The 20,181-nt window shown below is 35.7% G+C and overlaps 1 protein-coding gene and 1 non-coding gene across 3 annotated transcripts in view; both read left to right on the forward strand.

The window, feature by feature from the left end:
* MALRD1 (MAM and LDL receptor class A domain containing 1) overlaps positions 1 to 20,181 on the forward strand; it is a 776,428-nt gene that overhangs the window by 564,961 nt on the left and 191,286 nt on the right. For both annotated transcript variants that reach the window (XM_078450377.2, XM_078450378.2), the window contains exon 33: positions 18,386 to 18,543. In XM_078450377.2, coding sequence (XP_078306503.2) covers positions 18,386 to 18,543 — 158 coding nt within the window. The remainder of the gene's footprint in view (positions 1 to 18,385; positions 18,544 to 20,181) is intronic.
* Positions 13,511 to 13,613, forward strand: LOC132660447 (U6 spliceosomal RNA). Its single transcript, XR_009601797.1, has one exon. It is a non-coding gene; the product is annotated as a U6 spliceosomal RNA (small nuclear RNA).

A 20,181-nucleotide genomic window follows, 5' to 3' on the forward strand; every position in this document is an offset into this window, starting at 1 on the left:
TGATAAATGCCATGGGGAGAAAATGGAAAAAGTAGAGTGGTAAAAGAAGAATCGATCAGGAGCCAGAGACCGGGGCGGGGGAGGGGGGGGAGGGGGTGGCTTAGGAGTTTTGGGCTTGGGGGAAGGGCAGGTAAATTAAAGGAATGTTCATGTGGAGCCACTGGGATGAAGGGGCCTGCATTACTGCTTTCAGTTTTATAAAGGGTTGAATGGGTGTTGAATAGTTGCTCTTTTTATCCATTCATTCCAGTCCAAGCAAAATAATTTTTTTAAACAAAATGAGGAGAAATTTCAAAGGGATATAGAAAAAGGGTATTAAAATCAGTTAAATGTCTCCTAAGAGTCAGGCAGTGTAAAAGAAGATAGGCATGTTGTCTGATTTAATATTTTTAAAATATTGTGATGTGGAAGATATAAATTCTTAGAAAGATTTAAAAAGCTGATGAAGTCCATGGGCGTGACTGAGCAGGGGGACTTGAATATTAAACTCTCTGACTCAAAAGACTTTTCTTCTATTGCCTACACTGTCCAATATGATAGCCACTAGCCACACAAACTGTTGAGCCCTTGAGCTGTGGCTGGTCCAAATTGAGATGTGCTATAAAAGTAAAACACACATTGGACTTCAAAGATGTAGTACAAAAAAACAACATAAAAATATATCAATAATTTTTTGTATATTCATTATATATTGAAATCACACTTTGGATACATTGGGTTAAAAAAATATATTACTAAAATGTCACCTATTTCTTTTACTCTTTTATTTTTTTTAATTTTTTAATGTTTATTTAGTTCTGAGAGAGACAGAGAAAGAGAGAGACAGAGTGCAAGTGGGGGAGGGGCAAGAGAGAGGGAGACAGAATCCAAAGCAGGCTCAAGGCTTTGAGCTGTCAGCACAGAGCCCCATGCAGGGCTCAAACTCATGGACACTGAGATCATGACCTGAGCTGAAGTCAGACGTTTAACCAACTGAGCCACCCAGGAGCCCCTCTTTTTACTCTCTTAAATGTGGCTACTAAAAATTCAAAGACTCCATATATGGCTCACAGTATGTTTCTATTGGACAGCCCTGTTCTGTAGTACACACACATAGGGAAGACTTTCTTGTATACAAAGTGACTAAAACACTAGCCTCGACTAAGGAAATACTGGAAAGTACACGCCTCTGGATATCTTTGAAGATGAGCAATCTCTTGTTCATGAATTCACACTCTGCCAGCTAAGACCTGCAAAGATGATCTATTCAGCTTCCAAGCTCCTTTAAGAGGAAGCTGCTTATAAAGCAAAGTGGTGTAATTATAATAATTTAGTCCAATATATTATCTTCAGAATATTTCATTATGTATATTAACAGAGTACATCCATTAAACAGTGACACAGTCTTCTTATGATATCAGCAATTTCCACGTCCAAAAATAATGGTTTTGGCATTATTGCTCAAATATGATACTACCTTGTTCCATAATTTTCAGGTTCATTATTTCATCGTTTTATAAGTATCTGGGCATTATAGTTTCTCTAAAAGGAATTTACCAAATTCATATTTATTTATAGACTTTATTTCTCAGTAAAATAATGAACCATTAAACTTATTCCTTTCTATCTTCTCAAAAACTTTTCTCTTTGTATTAACTCCTTTTTTTCTAAGTGTTCTCAAACTGCCTCTCTATTACCATATCATACTTTTTGCTTTCAAGCATCACAATTCTCTTACCTTGAAAAAAAAAAACCAAAAAACTAATCTCTTAACTTCACTTTAAAGTACTATTGTTTTGTTTTTGGTTTTTTTCTCATATCTCAAATTGCCTTTCCCCACACATTGATTTATATTCTATACCAACTTACATCTTTGGTGGCCTAAAATCTGTTTTCTACAAAAATTATTTTCTCAGCAAATAATTATTGGCCACCCCCTCTTGATCACTGATCTTCACACTGTAGTGAGGTGTGTTTACTAAATATAGTCCCAGGTCTCATGGAGCTTATGTCCTAGCTTCTTTGAAGACTTCGTGATTTTATAACCATACTGACCTGATTCTTCTCATGTTGCACTTTATATTACTGATATAGCACACCTTCTTGAAGTTTCCACCTGCAGTGGACTGTGATGTGTATTTCCTAATGTTACGTATGTCTTTGATGCTTTCTCTTCTTCCTTCCAAAACCTAAATGTGGGTCTAACCCTGTATTCTGACTTTTACTTTTTATACCTCTTCCTATACTTTTTGCTGGCTCAGGGTTTTTATTCTTTCCATGCTCAAAATTTGCAAATTTCTGCCTGCCTCTAGTCTCTATTTCCATGTTCGGCTCTCACATTTTCAGTTGTCAGCTGGATAATTTCTGACGTCTCCAAGTCCCATATCCAAACTCAAACTTACCTTCCTTTAAGAAAGAATCGCCTCCTCCTGCTCCTAATATTTCTGTGATTGACATTGTTATTGTTTAACACAATTCTTCCTCATTTTCACGTTCATTCACCTCTTTATTCTCAATTTACATGTTTTTACTTCTCTGCATTTTCACTTCTATCATCTTAAGTCACTCTTGGGCTATTGCAAATGTCAAAGAAACTCATCTCCAATGCAAATACTCTCCTAAACCAGGCCACTCTTCACACAGATGCAGAATTAATACTCTTGAATGGTGACTCCTGATCCTGCAAATGATCAGAAGCCCTTCATTGACTTTTAGGGCATCATTAAGGGCTTTCCAAGTTCTTCCCCAAGTTGAATTTCTGATTTGTATTCTCCCACAAACTCTGTGTTCTTGTTCCTCAGATATGTTCTGGGTGTTATAAATGTCAATTTTCGGTCATATCATTGTTTTAGCATGACTTGTAATTTGTGGTTGATAGTGGATGCAATGTGCCAGGTAAAAGGAACTAAGGTAAACAGGCCTACTTTGTGAATTTTTCTGTTTAAGGAAGTAAGGTCATGTTTAGTATATTCTGTTTACACTATTACTGCAGGAGTCAGAAAGTATAACGTCCTCTGACATCCTGGTTCCTCTGGCATCTCCCTTGGGTTTTGGTTTCTCTAGCAACTTTTATTTCTTTTTATTTTCTTTTCTTTATTTTAGAGAGAGAGTGTGTGTGTGTGCGTGCACAAGCAGTGGGGGGAGGCAGAGGGAGAGAGAATCTTCTTTTTTTAATTTTTTTATGTTTTTTTTTTGTGGGGGGAGGGGCAGAGAGATAGGGAGACAGAGAATCTGAAGCAGGTTCCAGGCTCTGAGCTGTCAGCACAGAGCCCAACCCAGGGATCTAACTCATGAACTGCAAGATCATGACCTGAGCCTAAGTTGGATGCTTAACAAACTGAGCCACCCAGGGACCCCAAGAGAGAGAGAGTCTTAAGCAGGCTCCATGCTCAGTGTGGAGCCCAACACAGGATCTTATAATCCTGGGATTTTGACCTAAGCCAAAATCAAGAGTCAGATAGATACTCAACCAACTGAGCCACCCAGGTGCCCCTCCCTAGCAACTTCTTCTTAAATAAGGCTAGAGAGGGGTGCCAGCGCGGCTCAGGAAGTTAAGCAGCCGGTGGACTCTTGATTTCAGCTCAGGTCATGACCTCAGAGTTTGTGGGTTCGAGCCCCGCATTGGGCTCTGTGCTGACAGTGCAGAGCCTGCTTGGAATTCTCTCTCTCCCGTCTCTCTTTCTGCTCCTACACCACTTGCTCTCTTTCTCAAAATAAATAAATAAACTTAATTAAAATAAAAAATAAGGCCTGAGAGATGGAGTTATTTCCATTGCAGCCCCCTGCTAATATATAGGATCCTATTGACGCGGTGGTAAAGACTAGAGGCCCTGAGTGGAAAGGTCATCGGAATGGAAGCCTTTCAGGATTCTATGTTCTTTCAGTCTTCCAGTGAGCTTGTGCTCTCTCATTGGGACCTTCACACGTGTTTCCCAGTTCTCCCGCCCTCTTAGGTAAGATAGGAAGTCTAGACCTTTTTTTTATTTAAAAAAAATATTTTTTTAATGTTTATTTATTCTTGAGGGAGAGAGAAAATGGAGGAGGGGCAGAGAGAGGGAGACACAGAATCTGAAGCAGGCTCCAGGCTCTGAGCTGTCAGCCTGATGCGGGGCTTGATCTCATGAGCCATGAGATCATGACCTGAAGTCAGACACTTAACCAACTGAGCCACCCAGGTGCTCCGCAGACCATTTTAAGAAAAATAGGCACATGTCAAAATGGCTACTTTTCCCCTCCCCACGGGAAGGAAACAGAGGGGATTTTTACAGTCTTCACTGTGGGAATCTGGTAGGGCTTCTGGAGATAACACTTTGGAGATGCCCTTTAGACTCATCCCCAGGGAGTTCTTATCTCTCAAGCTTTTCCACAATAAGCCTCCAGCAATTTCTTAATTACAGGTTAAGTTTCCCTCACCCAGGGCTGGCTGGCTCCATTAGTGGTTCCTGCTCCTGTGGTTTTGCTGCACTAAATTCTGATTCTCTGTATCTGCCTTTCTGTCTCCAGTGGTTTCCCTGTGATGTCTACTCTAATTCTCTGCTAGATCTAAGAAGAGTTTTTAATTTTTATTTTGTCTGGCTTTTTTGTTGTTGTGAAGATGAGACTGTGCTGCCTAAGCTTCTTACATGCTACAGTGGAAACCACTGTAGTGGAAACCAGAAGTATCCTCTTACTCATTTTTTTTTAAGAATGAACTTTTGCCACTCTAAACTGTTTTCTTTGCCTATTACAATCTCCATTATATTCTTTAACATGTTAATAAAATGACATGTTTTCTATAAAGTCTACTCTGAGTCTCCCAATTTAAGCCATCTTTTACCAGTTGAACTACATGGCATTTACAACCTACATCAACATTTAGTATTATAGGCTCACAATAAACCCAGTGAGCTGTTTTATAATTATAATTATTATTATTATTATCATCCTACCTGATAGATGATGAATATGAGACATAGTGGGAATTCAGTGATTTTCCCAAAGTCACAAAGCTTGCAAGTATCAGAGTTTGGATTTGAACCCAGATAGTCTGACCCAGAATTTGTCTTCTGAATACTACCTGCTGCTAGCTTTTTTGTTGTTGTTAGATTCTTTCGGGTGTGTTTCATATTTTCCCAGCGATAACTTGTCCATATCCTTAACATCCAAATACAGGACTTGGTGCCTTCTCTGTAGTAGTTATCCAATCAATAACTTGTGATGGGTTATCTTTCTTGTACTACTAGAATCATCTTTATATCCATTTTCTGAATTCCCCAGGAGAGTAGCAGTAATTTGCACCTTTGGCCTAAGCACTTTACATGTAGTGTGTCACATATAAACCCCATGAGGTCAAGTATCTACTTACTATAATAATCTCTTTTTGCTTCTCAGTCTGAGAGAATTTGCATAGGTTGCCTAAGGTCACATACCTAATAAGCGGTGTAGTCAGGATTTGAATGGAAACCTTCAGCTAAAGTGCCTGCAAGCTTAACCATTGGACAACACCGCCCACAGTTTCTGCTCATTACATATTCATTAAAATAACCGACAGTACTGTTTTCTGTTTCAATGAAAATAAATCTTCCTCTGTTCTCATATGCTTTTCATGCTCTTTCGGGTAAAATGGCTGTGAAATTGAAAAATGGCAAAACTCATACCATTTCTCAATTACCTAAAGGGATTATATTATGCTTTATTAATTCTGCCTTCCTACATGACTAGGAAACAAGTTTTCTTTTTAATCTCAATTTGGCAAATAAAATCAAGTTACATAAATGCTATTAAGCAAATGCACGTTTCTAAAGGCATCTTGACAAGACAATGATATATAAAGAGGTTCTTCAGGGTTCTTTCATTATGAACATTAAGAGATTCAGAATCCTTTGTCTCTACCTCGACTTATAGGAAGTGCCAACTAATTCGATTCATATAGCACCTTCATGTGATTGAGGTATTCTTGCTGCTGAGCAAATTAAAAGCTTTCACCATAGACGGATATATCCCATTTTGGCATGTCTCAACTATAAGCTTCATTTTTATATCAGATCAGTGATTACTTGAGAGGGGACAGTTTATAGAACCAAAATTTGGTGAATGGTATTAAAATGCTACATCCCTGTGAAAAGTATTTTTTTTAAATAGGTGATAATTACTCTCAACAGAGAGTGATGCCTGAAAAATAAACTGTTAGAAAAGGTAGAAATAAAGAAATGCCAAATCTATTCATTATACAGCTTTTCAAAAAGCAAATCGAAATGATATATTGAAAGACATTTTCATCAAATACCATGAAAAAATTTCATTTGACTCTAGAGTCACAGTATCTGTGGTTGCCATTTTGACAACTTTAAGGAAATTTTTGTTCTCTCTCTGAGCATGTTTACATTTCATAGCCTTTAAAACTTGCAGACGAAAAGAGATTGAGGGCATTTCAACAGATAATCATTGTATCCCCTCTGTTGTAGATTGAGGGACAGGCAGAAATTATAGAGGATTTGGAACCAAGCTAAGTAAGTCTAACTCTGAACAAGGGAGCATTTGCTGTTTTGAAAGAGAGGCATACTGCATCGCATTTTAAAAAACCATTAGGCAGCTTTATTTTATGAGCAAGAAAAAAAAAGACTAAAATTGCCTACAATTTAAAGCTGGAAGTGAATTCAGATCACTTGAAGTGGGAAATTGTCTTTTATGATGTGACCCTAGTACAAGTGAGTATGATTCTTCTGAGGGCACTGGAGCTGAAAAAAATATGGTATTAACTGTCTTTTTATAAAAGAAATGTCAAATTTATTACCTTATGACATAATAACCTGATGAAACATTTTCAAAAACTCAAGATTGTAGCTAATAACATCTAAAAGACAAATTGGAGTCTTTACTGCATGCCAACCCCAAAGTGAGAAAGAATGGCCATGAAGCACGCTGATAGATTCTGAAGGTGGCTAATATATTTTGGAACTCTAACGTCAAATAACAATGGTATTCCGAACAAAGTGATGCTGAATTTACACTATTTCACACTAAGTGGCCCCAGTTTTTTAAAATGTGTGTAATTCTTTACAGCTTTTAAGGTAAAAATTGCATATTAATGAGAAATTTCCATCCAGTGCCTGATTTTAACTAATTAAGATCTGACATATAAAATCTGTACACTAGGAATCTTAAGAATTTGTAATCCTAAAACCTGTACAAGCAAAATTGAAATATTACACTGAAATGTAAAGAAAATGTCAGGAGGCTGAGTGTAGAGAGAGGTTAACATTCAGACATGGATAATAAATGCCCACATTCCAGAGTACTACATCTGGCAGTATTTAATTCCAGTTTTACAAACCTAAGTGAACACTTTCTGATACAATATGTCAGAATTAAGTAACTTTTAAAATGGCCAGCCGAAAGCTGTAAAACTGCCTCAAACCAGCAATCAAAAAATTCTGCTTCCATAGAAGTGTATTTCATGAATGTTGGGAAAAGTAAGCATTGGGGAAAATAAATGTAGTTAGTATAGGAAATGAAGGTGGTTGATCATTCCAGAGTCACATATAGATAAAGTCAAGTGGTTCAATGATTTACCATTAAATCCTAAATATGTTGTGGCAGTTGAGACTTTTAAGTTTTATTATCTGCTTTAACAAATTCGGAACTTTGTGTGGGAAGCTAGATTGACCTTCCCCAAGGATTTTGCTACATATATAAATAGGTGGCTCTCAATGGAGCAACTGAAAGTTTATAAATGTTTGAAAGTGGGTCTAGTCTGAGTGTGCTAGATAAAAAATGAGTCTATTTCTGAAAATATAATTCAATGTAAGCTTTTATAACTTTGTGATACAGTACATAGTTCCTGGATAATTCATATATTTCTATTAATAATTTCAAGAGGCTAAGCAACTTTTCACCTTTATGATTCTGAAGAAAAAATACGGCATTGCAACACATCCATTCCCCTTACAAAACCAAGCTTGGATATGCTAGAGTTCTAGAATTAAAAATCCACAATGACTATATTTGCAATGGTTGCTTCTAAATTGCCAGGCATAGTTTTGTATTCTTAAATTTTAAGATGGATAAAAGTTCACATTTGCATGCATTAATACATCAGCCAGGAACTAACTTTGGTAATTTTTGTGTTTGACTGCAGGATTTTATTAGACCAAATTGAATATGCAAATTAGACGAGGCTAGGTGGAGTAGACTTTGAAAACTCACCCAGAGTCCCCTAACTAATAATCGGAATTGCTGCCTTTGATGCTGAGTCTTACATAACACTGTTTGTCTTGTGCTGAAATAAATATACTGCAGTGAATGGATGGATTATTATCATCCCCAGTGAATTTACTTTTTTTTTTTTACATTAAGTACGTATGTATGATACAGCCCTAAATGCAAACATTACATTGTTCTACATTCCTTTCAATGGCGTCATATCTTTACCAAGCTGGTTTTCAGTAGTTACTATGATAAAAGTAAGTACTTGGGAAAATAAGAGTGAGATAGGAAATAAAGGTGGTGATGTTCACTTTGATTTCAAGGATTGAGAGTTCAGGCCATGCCTAATAAGTACACTCTCCAGGGGCAAGTGATTGTAGTTATTTAGGAATGATTTTTTTTTTTCAATCTGTGTGTATTAGTCTTTCAAATGCCTGCAGTGTTGTTAGAATATTAACAAGTATTAAGTCGTTTGGACTTACTTAATAAACAAAACCAAAATATTGCTTCCCACCTGGGGTGCCATGAAAAAATTACTGAGACCCTGAGGATGCTGGGACCAGAGTTACATGAGGAGCCCATAGGCAGTGACAAAGGATGGAGAATTCGGGTAGACTGCATTCGGGTTGCCATGCAAACGTAAAACCTACCTTTTAAAAATAAATATCACATGATTAAAATTATTCAAAAGAGACATCTGAGTTAGTGAAAGGTTAATGCATTTATGCAATTAAAGGAAGAAATTTACCAAAATACAAGGTTTTAAACCAGAATTCCTAATTTTTAAAACATATTAAATTTGTGCCCATGAACACAATCATTTCTTTTTCCATTGCTCTATTTGATTTTCAACATCAGGTTAGCAGTAAAGCATGGAAAGATATATATTTAAAGTCTGAGTTATACATGATTTGCTTTTGAGATAGAAGTATATTAGTTCTCATTATGTATGTCATACTAATTAAGAGCTGAGCTATGAAATGCAGTTTTATACAAACATACTTAAAGGTAATTTGCCTTATTTGGAATTAGGTCAGAGCTATTTCTTCATACCCAAAATAGGATGAGTAGATTCCATGATATGCTTTAACTATATAAGTAAAGTTATAATTGAGCTAGTTGGGCTATTCTGTATTATCCTTATTCAGGATAATGTTGTAAAATTTGTCTGATATTGTAGTCCAGATGCATTGGGAATCCTTAAGGGTGTAAAAGGCAATAAAATGAGGGAACATTTAGATGTTCTTATTTAATCAAAGATAGCATAGATTTAAAGAATGGATGTTCTTAATGAATAAGCCATAGTTTTTAGTAGATTTGACAGACAGAGTCTAGGTGTATCTAGGCTGTGCATGCCATGTGTATGTTTTCATTTTCCAAATAAGAAAACAAACATATGACATCTTTGGAAAGAAATAGGAAAGAATACCTTTCTGTGGCTGCACTAAAAATTGTGTACAATTTTCCTAATCCAATATTTGTTAGTACATGTGTTTCATAAAACAGTGAGGATAGAAAACAGTTCACTCATGCAAGCCAGGAAAATTTTCAACTTGTTTCCACCACTATTTTATATTGAGGAAAATCTTGCAGCAATAATTCACATGTCATGTTCCTTGGTTATTTTTCTTGATTTTTTTTTTATTTTTCCAGACTTTATGAAGCGTTCTAAGTGAAGAAAATATTTTCAGTAAGGAACTTTAAAAAAAAAAAAAATAGATGCAAGTTTCTTCCAGTGTCCAGTCTGGCATTTAAGGAGTTTGGAAGTCATTATTCCCTTCTTCCTAATAAGAAAAAGTTATAAAAAAGCTGAATGAACTAAAATCAACAACTTTTTTTAGATTTATTAGAAAATTGAGGTCTCAAGGCAAACCACAATCCCCAGCTTGGAGATGAGAAGGTGGAAACAGAAAATCACAACTTACTGGAGGAGGCACCCATGAACAGAAACCTCTACAGGAGTCAGTATGGGGCAAGAAATCCTAAACTGTAACCAATGGATTGCTGCAGTCTCAATGTGGATAAGTTGGAGAGATAGTCCAGGGGGATTCAGTGTTAGGGAGCCCCCACACTTTTCTCAGTTTTGATTTCAGGAGTCTTATTAGTTTCTCACAGTGAGGATAAGAGGAAAGTCCTTTCTACTTTCAGAAAGTGGAGGGGAAGAATAGCCATTCTGAAAATTTCCCAGAGCATTCTGCACTTCATAACAAAGCCTGCCTTCAAGAGAAGCTATTTTACCAGCACCTAACTGACCTCAGGGAAGAAATACCCAATAATGTTTAAGAGATGGGAGAGATTACTGGGAAATTCTGTTGTTTCTTGTACTGTTCATGAAGTGGCATAGTGATATTTTAAAGAGAACTTGGGTTAATTGTAATGTATATTGCAAACCCACTCTCAACTACTAGAAAAAGTTTAAAAAGGTTATAAACAATTGGTATGAATAAGAGATGATAAAAAATGAAATCATATGCTCAATTAAATTCAGAGAAGACCAAAAAAGAGTGAACAACAACAACAGAACAATAGCAGTGATTCGCAAATAATAAACAAATAAGGTAAATGTTAATTCCAACTATCTCAATAATCAGCTTAAATGTTGCTTATCTATATTTACCAGTTAAAAGACTGAGACAGAGAAGATGAAGCCAAAACAAAACTAAAGAACCACATATCATCATCAGTAGGAAATCCACTTGCAGTATAAATACATAGGTAAATTAAAGGTGAAGAATGGGGGAAAAAATGAAAGAATGGAAAAAGGTGTAGTATGTCAACATTAATAAAGAGAAAGTAGCAGTGGCCACGTTAATTTCAGACAAAGAAGACTTCAGAGGAAGGAGAATTATCAGGGATAAAGGTGGGGATTACAAAATGATAAAAAGGTCATTACTCTAAGAAGACCAAACACCCTTCATGGTGTAAGCACGTGACATCAGACCTTCAAAATACACACAAAAAAACCCTAATAGCACTGCAAGGAGAAATAGATGACTCCACTATTATAGATGGAGACTTCAACACCCCTCTGTCAGTAAATGGGCTACCAAGCAGAAATCAGTAAGGACATAGTTAAACTGAACCACACCATCAATCAACCGGATATTTTTGGCATCTATAGAATACTTCATCCAACAATAGCAGAATATACATTCTACTCAAGTTCACATGAAACATTCACCAAGATAGACCACATTTGGGCCATAAAACACACTTAACAAACTTAAATCCTAAATGTGTGCTCTCAGACCACACTGGAATTAAGGTAGAAATCAATAACAGAAATATAACTGGAAAATTCCATGATACTTGAAGATTAAACAAGTAGCCTTCTAAATAACATGAGTCAAAGAAAAACATCTCAAGAGAAATTTTGAAATATTTTGAATTAAATGAAAAAGCAAATACAACTTATACAAATGTGTGGGATCCAATGAAAGTGGTGTATAGAGGGAAATTTTTAGCATTGAATGCATATATTAGAAGAAAGATATAAAAATCAGTAATGTGTACTTAGGAAACTAGGAAAATAAGAGTAATTTAAATCCGAAATAAGCAGAAGAAAAGAAGTAATAAAAATTAAAGTAGAAATTAATAAAGCTGAAATCAGGAAATCACAAAATAATCCAGTTAAGAAATGAGCAGAAGATATGAATAGACATTTTTCCAAGGAAGACATCCAGATGGCTAGCAGACACATAAAAAATGCTCCACATCACTCATTATCAGGGAAATACAAATCAAAATTACAATGTGATACCACCTCATACCTGTCAGATTGACTAGAATTAACAGCACAGGAAACAACAGTTGTTCTTCAAGGATGTGGAGAAAGGAGAGCCCTCTTAAACTGTTAGTGGACATGCAAACTGGTGCTGCCACTCTGGAAAACAGTATGGAGGTTCCTCAGTTACAAATAGAACTACCCTATGATCCAGAAATTGTATTACTAGGTATTTATCCAAAGGAACAAAAATATTGATTCGAAGGGGCACATGCACCGTGATGTTTATAGCAGAATTATGAACAGTAGTCAAATACGGAAGGAGTTCAAATGTCCATCAACTGTTGAATGGATAAAGAAGTTGTGTGTGTATATACATACATTTATATATATATAACAATATTACTCAGCCATGAAAAGAATGAAATCTTGCCATTTGCAATGATGTGGATGGAGCTAGAGTGTATTATGCTAAGCAAAATAACTCAGAGAAAGACAAATATCATATGATTCACCCAAGTAGAATTTAAGAAATGAAAGAGATGAGCACAGGGGGAAAAAGAGAGAGAGGCAAACCATAGAATAGATTGCTAACTATAGAGGACAAACTGAGGGGTACAGGTGTGGAGGTGAGTGAGAGGATAGATTAAATGGGTGATGAGTATTAAGGAGGGCACTTGTGATGAGCACTTGGTGTTATATGTAAGTGATGAATCACTAAATCCTACTCCTGAAACTAAGATTGCACTATATGTTAACTAACTAGAATTTAAATTAAATCTTGAACTTTAAAATAAAATAAAATAAAATAAAATCATAGAGAAAATCAAAGCCAAAAGCTAGTTATTTGAAAAGATTAATAAAATTGAAGAGCTTCTTGCCATACAAACTAAAAATAAATTTTAAAAAATTTGTAATTATCAGAAATAAAAGGTAAACCATCATTACCTACCCATGGGCACTAAAAGGATAATAGAGAAATATTATGTACAACTATATGCCCACAAATCTGATAATCTAAGTAGATGAATTCCTTCAAAGACACAATCTACCAAATTCACATGAGAAATAGATAATCTGATGCAACCCTGTATCTAATAAAGAATTGCATACATAATTAAAAATCTTCTAAATCAGAAAGCACTAGACTTAAATGGATTCACTGGTGAATTCTCCCAAACATTTAAAGAAGAAATTATACCACCTATATATATTCCGGAAAATACAAACAAAGGGAACATTTCTGTCCTTATTCTATAAGACCAGCATTTCAAATCAAAAACAAAGGCCTTACGAGAAAGGAGAACTAAAAATTAATATCTCTCATTAACACAGATGCAAAAATTCTCCACAAAATATTAGCAAATCGAATCTAATGAAAACAAATATGTGCAGCACAACCAAGTGGGAATTATTCCAAGTATGTCAGCCTGGTTTAATATTTGAAATGCAATTAGTTTAATCCATTACATCAACAGAGTAAAGCAGAAAAATGTAATGGTCATATCAATAAATGAAGAAAAAAGCATTTGACCAAATCCAACATTCATTTGTGATAAAATACCTCAGTAAACTAAGAATTAAGGTGAACGCGCTTAACTTGATAAAGAATATCTTCAGTGCTTGCTTCTGCAGCAGAGTAAAATTTAAATGAAACAGAGAATATTAGCATGGTCCCTACATAAAGATGACACATGAATTCATGATATATATATTCCATATTTTTATGGTGACTATCATTGATAATACCATATTATATATTTGAAATTTGCTGCGAGAGTATATCTTAAGTATTCACACACACACACACACACACACACACACACATAATAAATATGTTTGGTGATGGATGGATGTGTGAATTAACTCAGTTGTGGGAATCCTTTCACAGTGTGTACGTGTATCAAATCATCATGTACATTTTAAATATATTTCAATTGTGTAGTCAGCAAGGCAGTATGGTACTGGCACAAAAACAGACACATAGATCAATGGAACAGAATAGAAAGTCCAGAAATGAACCTACAACTATATGGTCAACTCATTTTCAGCAAAAAGCAGAAAAGAATATCCAATGGAAAAGAGACACTCTCTTCAGCCATTGGTGTTGAGAATACTGGATGGCAACATGCAGAAGAATGAAACTGGACCACTTTCTTAACACCATACGCAAAAATAAATTCAAAATGGATGAAAGACCTAAAAGTGAGACAGAAAACAATCAAAATCCTAGAGGAGAACACAGGCAACAGCCTCTTTGACCTCAGCTGCAGCAACTTATTACTAGACACGACACCGAAGGCAAGGGAAACAAAAGAAAAAAATGAACTATTGAGACTTCATCAAGATAAAAAGCTCTGCACAGCAAAGGAAACAATCAACAAAACTAAAAGGCAGCCTATGGAATGGGAGAAGATATTTGCAAATGACATCTCTAATAAATGGTTAGTATCCAAAATCTATAAAGAACTTGTCAAACTCAACAACCAAAAAATAAACAACCCAGTTAAGAAATGTGCAGAAGATATGAACAGACATTTTTCCAAAGAAGACATCCAGATGGCTAAGAGGAACATGAAAACATGCTCAACATAATTCATCATCAGGGAAATACAAATCAAAACCACAATGAGATATCACCACACACCTGTCAGATTGGCTAAAATTAAGAACACAAGAAACAATAGGTTTTGGCCAGGATGTAGAGAAAGGGGAACCCTCTTGCACTGTTGGTGGGAATGAAAACTGGTGCAACCATTCTGGAGGTAGGGAGGTTCCTCAAAAAACTAAAATAGAACTATGCTATGATCCAGCAATTGCACTATTAGGTATTTGCCCAGGGGATACAAAATACAGATTCAAAGGGGTACCTGCACCCGAGTGTTTACAGCAGCAGCAATATCAACAAAACCAAACTATGGAGAGAGCCCAGATGTCCATCAATTCATGAATGGATAAGGAAGATGTGGTATGTGTGTACACACACACACACAGAATGGGATATTACTCAGCCATCAAAAAGAATGAAATCTTGCCATTTTCAATGACATGGATGGAGCTAGAATATATTATGCTAAGCAAAGTAAGTCAATCAGAGAAAGACAAATACCATATGGTTTCACTCACCAAGAATATCTAAATAAATAGGAATGCATTCCATGTTCATGGATAGGAAGAATGGATATTTTGAAGATATCAATTCTTCCTGATTTGATGTATACATATAATGTAATTCCAATCAAAACTCTAGCACACAATTTTGTGGATATCAATAAACTTACTTCAAAGTTTACATGGAGAGACAAAAGACCCAAAATAACCAACACACTATTGGAGTTAAAAAACAAAGCTGGAGGAGTTATAATACCTTATTTCAAGACTTACCATAAGGCTATAGTAATCAAGACAGCGTGATATTAGCAAAATGATAGACAAATAGATAAAAGGTATGGAACAGAGCGCTCAGAAATAGACCTACACAAATAGGATCATTTGATATTTGACAAAGGAACAAAGGTAATTCAATAGAGAAAGTATTGTCTTTTCAACAAATGGTGTGGAAACAACCGAACATCCATACGCCAAAAAAAAAAAAAAAAAAAAAAAAAAATCTTGACACAGAACTTAAAATTTTCATGAAAATTAACCAAGGTGGATTATAAACCTAAAAGTAAAATGTAAAACTATAAAACTCCTAAAAGACAAAATTGGAGAACATTTAGGTGTCTTTGGGTTTGGTGATGATTTTTCAGATGCATTACCACAGTTGTGAATGAAAAAGAGTTTGTGAGTTGGACTTCATTAAAAGTAAAATTTCTAGGGGCACCTGGGTGACTCAGTCAGTTGAACATCCAACTCTTGATTTTGGCTTAGGTCATGATCCCAGAGTCGTGGGATCAAGCCTTATGTCAGGCTCTGCAAGGAGCATGGAGCCTCCTTAGGATTCTTTCTCTCAGTCCCTCCACCCCTTTCCCCTGCTCACATGCACTCTTTCTCTCTCTCTCAAAATTAGAAAAAAGATAAATGAAAACTTCTGGTCTGTATAAGACACTGTTAAGAAAAATAAAAGATAAGACAGCAACTGGGAGAAAATTTGCAAACACATATCTGAGAAAGCACTGTGCCCAAAATATAAAAAGAATGCTTAAGCATAACAATAAAAAAACAACCCCAATAAAGCATAGACTAAAGATCTGAGCACATACCTTATTGAAGAACATATACAAGTGGCAGAGAAGTATAAGAACAAAAATGGTGACAAGATGTTATCAGGAAAATGCAAGTTGAAATGAAAATGAGATACCAGTGCATACCTATTACAGTAGCTGCAATCCAGAACACGGACAACACCAAATGATGATGAGGATAAAGGGGAATGAGGACTCTCCTTCATTGTTCATGGGAGTGCAGAATGGTACAGCCAACTTTGGAAGACAAGTTGGCAGTGTTTTACAGAACTAAACATACTCTTACTATCAGATCCAATACTTGTGCTCCTTATTATATACACAGACGAATTGAAAACTTATGTTTACACAGAAATGTGCACACCGTGGCTCTCAGAGCTTTATTCATCATTGCTAAAGCTTAGAAGAAACCAAGATGTTCTTCGTAGGTGAATGAATAAACAAACAGTGGTATATCTATACAAAGGAGTATTATTCAGTCTGTGATAAAAAGAAATGAGCTAGAAAGCCACAAGAAGATATGGAAAAACTTTAGATGCATATTGCTAAGTGAAAGAAGCTAACTGTAAAGGCTACATACTGTATAATTCCAACTATATGGCAGAATAAAAAGATGAAACAATGGATATACTTGAAAGATCAGTTGCCAGGTGTTTGGTGGGGAGAGAGGGAGGAAAAGATGAAGAGGTGGAACACAGGGGATTTTAGAACAGAGAAACTATCCTGTACAATACTGTAATGGTGGGTGCATGTCATTATAAATTTGTCAAAGTCCATGGAATACACAAGGGAAAGAATGGACCCTAATGTAAACTATGGACTTTACTTAATAATTATGCATCAATGTTGGCTCATTCATTAACTGTAACAAATGTACTGCACTAATGCAAGGTGTTAATAATAGGTGAATTACATGTGGTAGGGGGGAGGAGGAGGAGGAGGGAGTATAGAGAACTCTGTGATTCCTTTCAACTTCCTTTAAGCTTAAAACTGCTCAAAAACATAAAGCCCATTATTATTACTTTTTTTTTAATGGGCGCAAGATCAAGCAATCCCTTAAGACTTTCATCTCTATTTAGGCTGTATAAGGACTACATCCAGGCTGTCTCATTTGCCACATATTTGTATTTACCAACAATCCATATGGTGAAGTAATGTTCTCTATGAACATGAACAGGCAGAAACTCATGGCATCAGTTGGTGCGAATGTGGTCACCTAACTCTCCTTTGCAATTCACTCTGGCTACTTCTATTTTTAACTCTATTCAAGGGTGTAATGCATGAGTGTTCCTTCCATTGAAGAATTCAGTGTTGGGGCAGATAAAGGTAACTAACATACTGATTCCTCAGAGGGTACTAAATTTACCTGACAACCAGCTCTTAAATAGGAAAGCTTCATAAAAGAAGCCTCTTTTACTATTAACTCACAATTCATGGTTTGAAACCACGTATCTCAGTAACAATACCAAAATGTCACAGGAAAAAAGGAATACGTTTAATTAGAAAATATTTTAATAGCTTTGATTTAAAGCTACAAATATTTAACCTAAGAAAAGGTTTATATATAAATATATATATTTATATATAGGTTATATAAAGGTTTATATATATATATTTTTTTTTTTCATTCTTTCATAGTAAAAGCCATGAAGGGAATAGCAGCTATGATGAATTATGACAATGATGTCTGTAGGAAAAAAGATCCATTGGTGTTTAAATGAAGAGATCTTTCACATACTGATGCAGTTGAGGAGAATAGAAGTTATCACTCAGAAAAAAATAGTATGGTCACTTTTAGAATTATATATATATATATATATATATATATATATATATATATATATATATATATATGTTTTTTACTGGTACTCCATTACATTCACTACTATTCTGATCAGTGTGGGAATCAGAGCAACTGAAAATGAGATACAGTACCAATCAGCCTCTAATACCCTGTGTCCCTGCTCTACTCACAGCATACAAAATATTTTACTTACTTGAAACTGACAGGTTTGAGCAAATTAGAAGAAAAGGAATAGACCTTCAGAGTCAACAGAAATATCTGATCACTTAATTCAAGAGTCACCTATTGAGGTGAATTTTGTGAATCATATAATCGTAGTGACTTTCTTTTTCTTCTTTTTTGGTCCAAAAGAATTGAACCCTATTGATATATGACTCCACAGAAAGAAAATGAGTTGTGTTTAATTGTGTGTTGGGGGGGTGAAATTTGCACATGGTTTAAATATATTCTTCCTCATGCTATAGCACATATCATTGTACTGATAGTGTTGCATTCATCTGTTTCAAGGTAGTGGCCAGCACTTCCTGTATGTCAACTCATCTGGCCCCAAAGAAGGCTACACGGCAAGAATCACTACTTCCCAGTACTTTCCAGCAAGCCTCGGAGTGTGTACTGTTCGGTTCTGGTTCTACATGGTTGATCCCAGGAATATGGGGATATTAAAGGTACAGAAGGAAGGGAGAGATTTCTGTTTCACTGAAATATTCATAGAATGTGTTTAAACATTTTTTCTTGTTAAATCACACAACACCAATGCTGATTCCATTAATCTCTCGTTTCTTTCTGGGACAGTGGGACTCTGGCAAGCAGTCCTGTCATTCATCTTAATCTCATTCAAGATTTATCTCATTCATGGCTGCCACCTGAACTCAATTATGGTGCATGCTATTTAAAAGATCATCTAGAGATAAAAGAGTATGGGCATATTGTGCATGAGTCCTCTACTAACAATTTAGATAGGGAAAATGAAGAACTGTGATGGGAGGGATAATGATAAAAAGAATTTTCTTCCCCAAACAAGGTAAAGGCAAAGACATTTAAGATCTTCAGCATATGTCAGCTTACCCTAAAAACAGTAGGCTTGCTCCCTTTTTGATTAATTTAAGACAAGAATCTGCCTCAAACACAAATGTCTTTGAAGAAGCAGGTTGCTACATTTTTAGTTCATCATATGAAATATCAGCAAGCTTTTCAATCAGCCAGAAGCAATTTTGAAATCTTGATTTCTAATTGAAAGATTATACATCAGAACACAGAACCTGGTGTTATTGCTTTGTAATTATACAACCACCTGTTGTCTGAATAAATATAATTGGAATCATTGACTTTATCTCAAACATTGTCCCTTGTAAACAATAGCAGTTGGTAAGTGATTCCTATCTTTCAGGCTGGGTATTTAAACTTTGTGTGCACTCTCCCTTTTGATTCTTCCATTCACCTCATGAAGTAGAGTATTTTCCCCAATTTTACAATACAAAAACTAGCCGTTGATAGAAAAGAGAGCTTTTCAAGTAAAAATATAGAGAATTTGTACTGATTCTACATGGATGTCTATTTTCCTAAAGAGAAACCAGTAAAAAACAACAGAGAGAGATTCATTATTAACAGTTTCAGAAGGTGAGTAAATGAAGATCTTGTGAGGATTTTGGATTTTTTTTTTCATTGTTTTTATATACAATATATGAAAACTCAGTAGATTGGTCTATTGTTTATGTTAAAACGCTCTTTATTCAAAAAGAGCATCCTTATTTCTTTTTTTTTTTTTTTAATGTTTACTTACTTTTGAGACAGAGAGAGACACAGCATGAGCAGGGAAGGGGCAGAGAGAGAGAGAGGGTGACACAGAATGTGAAGCAGGTTCCAGGCTCTGAGCTGTCAGCACAGAGCCTGACGCGGGGCTCAAACTCACGAACTGTGAGATCATGACCTGAGCCAAAGTCGGACACTTAACCGACTGAGCCACCCAGGCGCCCCAAGAGCGTCCTTATTTCTTGTAGCCGTTCACCAGCTAGTTAGTACTACAGACTAAAAGTACCCCCCCACCACCAAATTCATATGTGAAATCCTAAGACAGCTATTTCCATTACCCATTGCTTTTAGCCATGTTTCTATAAATATGTAAACTTTGAAAAGAAACATTGCCCTCAAGTCTTGATTTTTGAGACCTTGCTCTTGGTGACTATCGTTTTTTCTAACCAGAGAGCGGCAGGTAAGTGTAGCAATGCTTTTATGCTCCAGGTAATCTTCAGACAGGTCTCCTGAGAAGAAGAGGGGAAATTATAAAGCCTGACATCTGCCTCTTG

The sequence above is a fragment of the Panthera onca genome, chromosome B4 (assembly GCF_046562875.1).
Source record: "Panthera onca isolate mPanOnc1 chromosome B4, mPanOnc1 haplotype 2, whole genome shotgun sequence".
In the NCBI taxonomy this organism is placed as follows: domain Eukaryota; kingdom Metazoa; phylum Chordata; class Mammalia; order Carnivora; family Felidae; genus Panthera; species Panthera onca.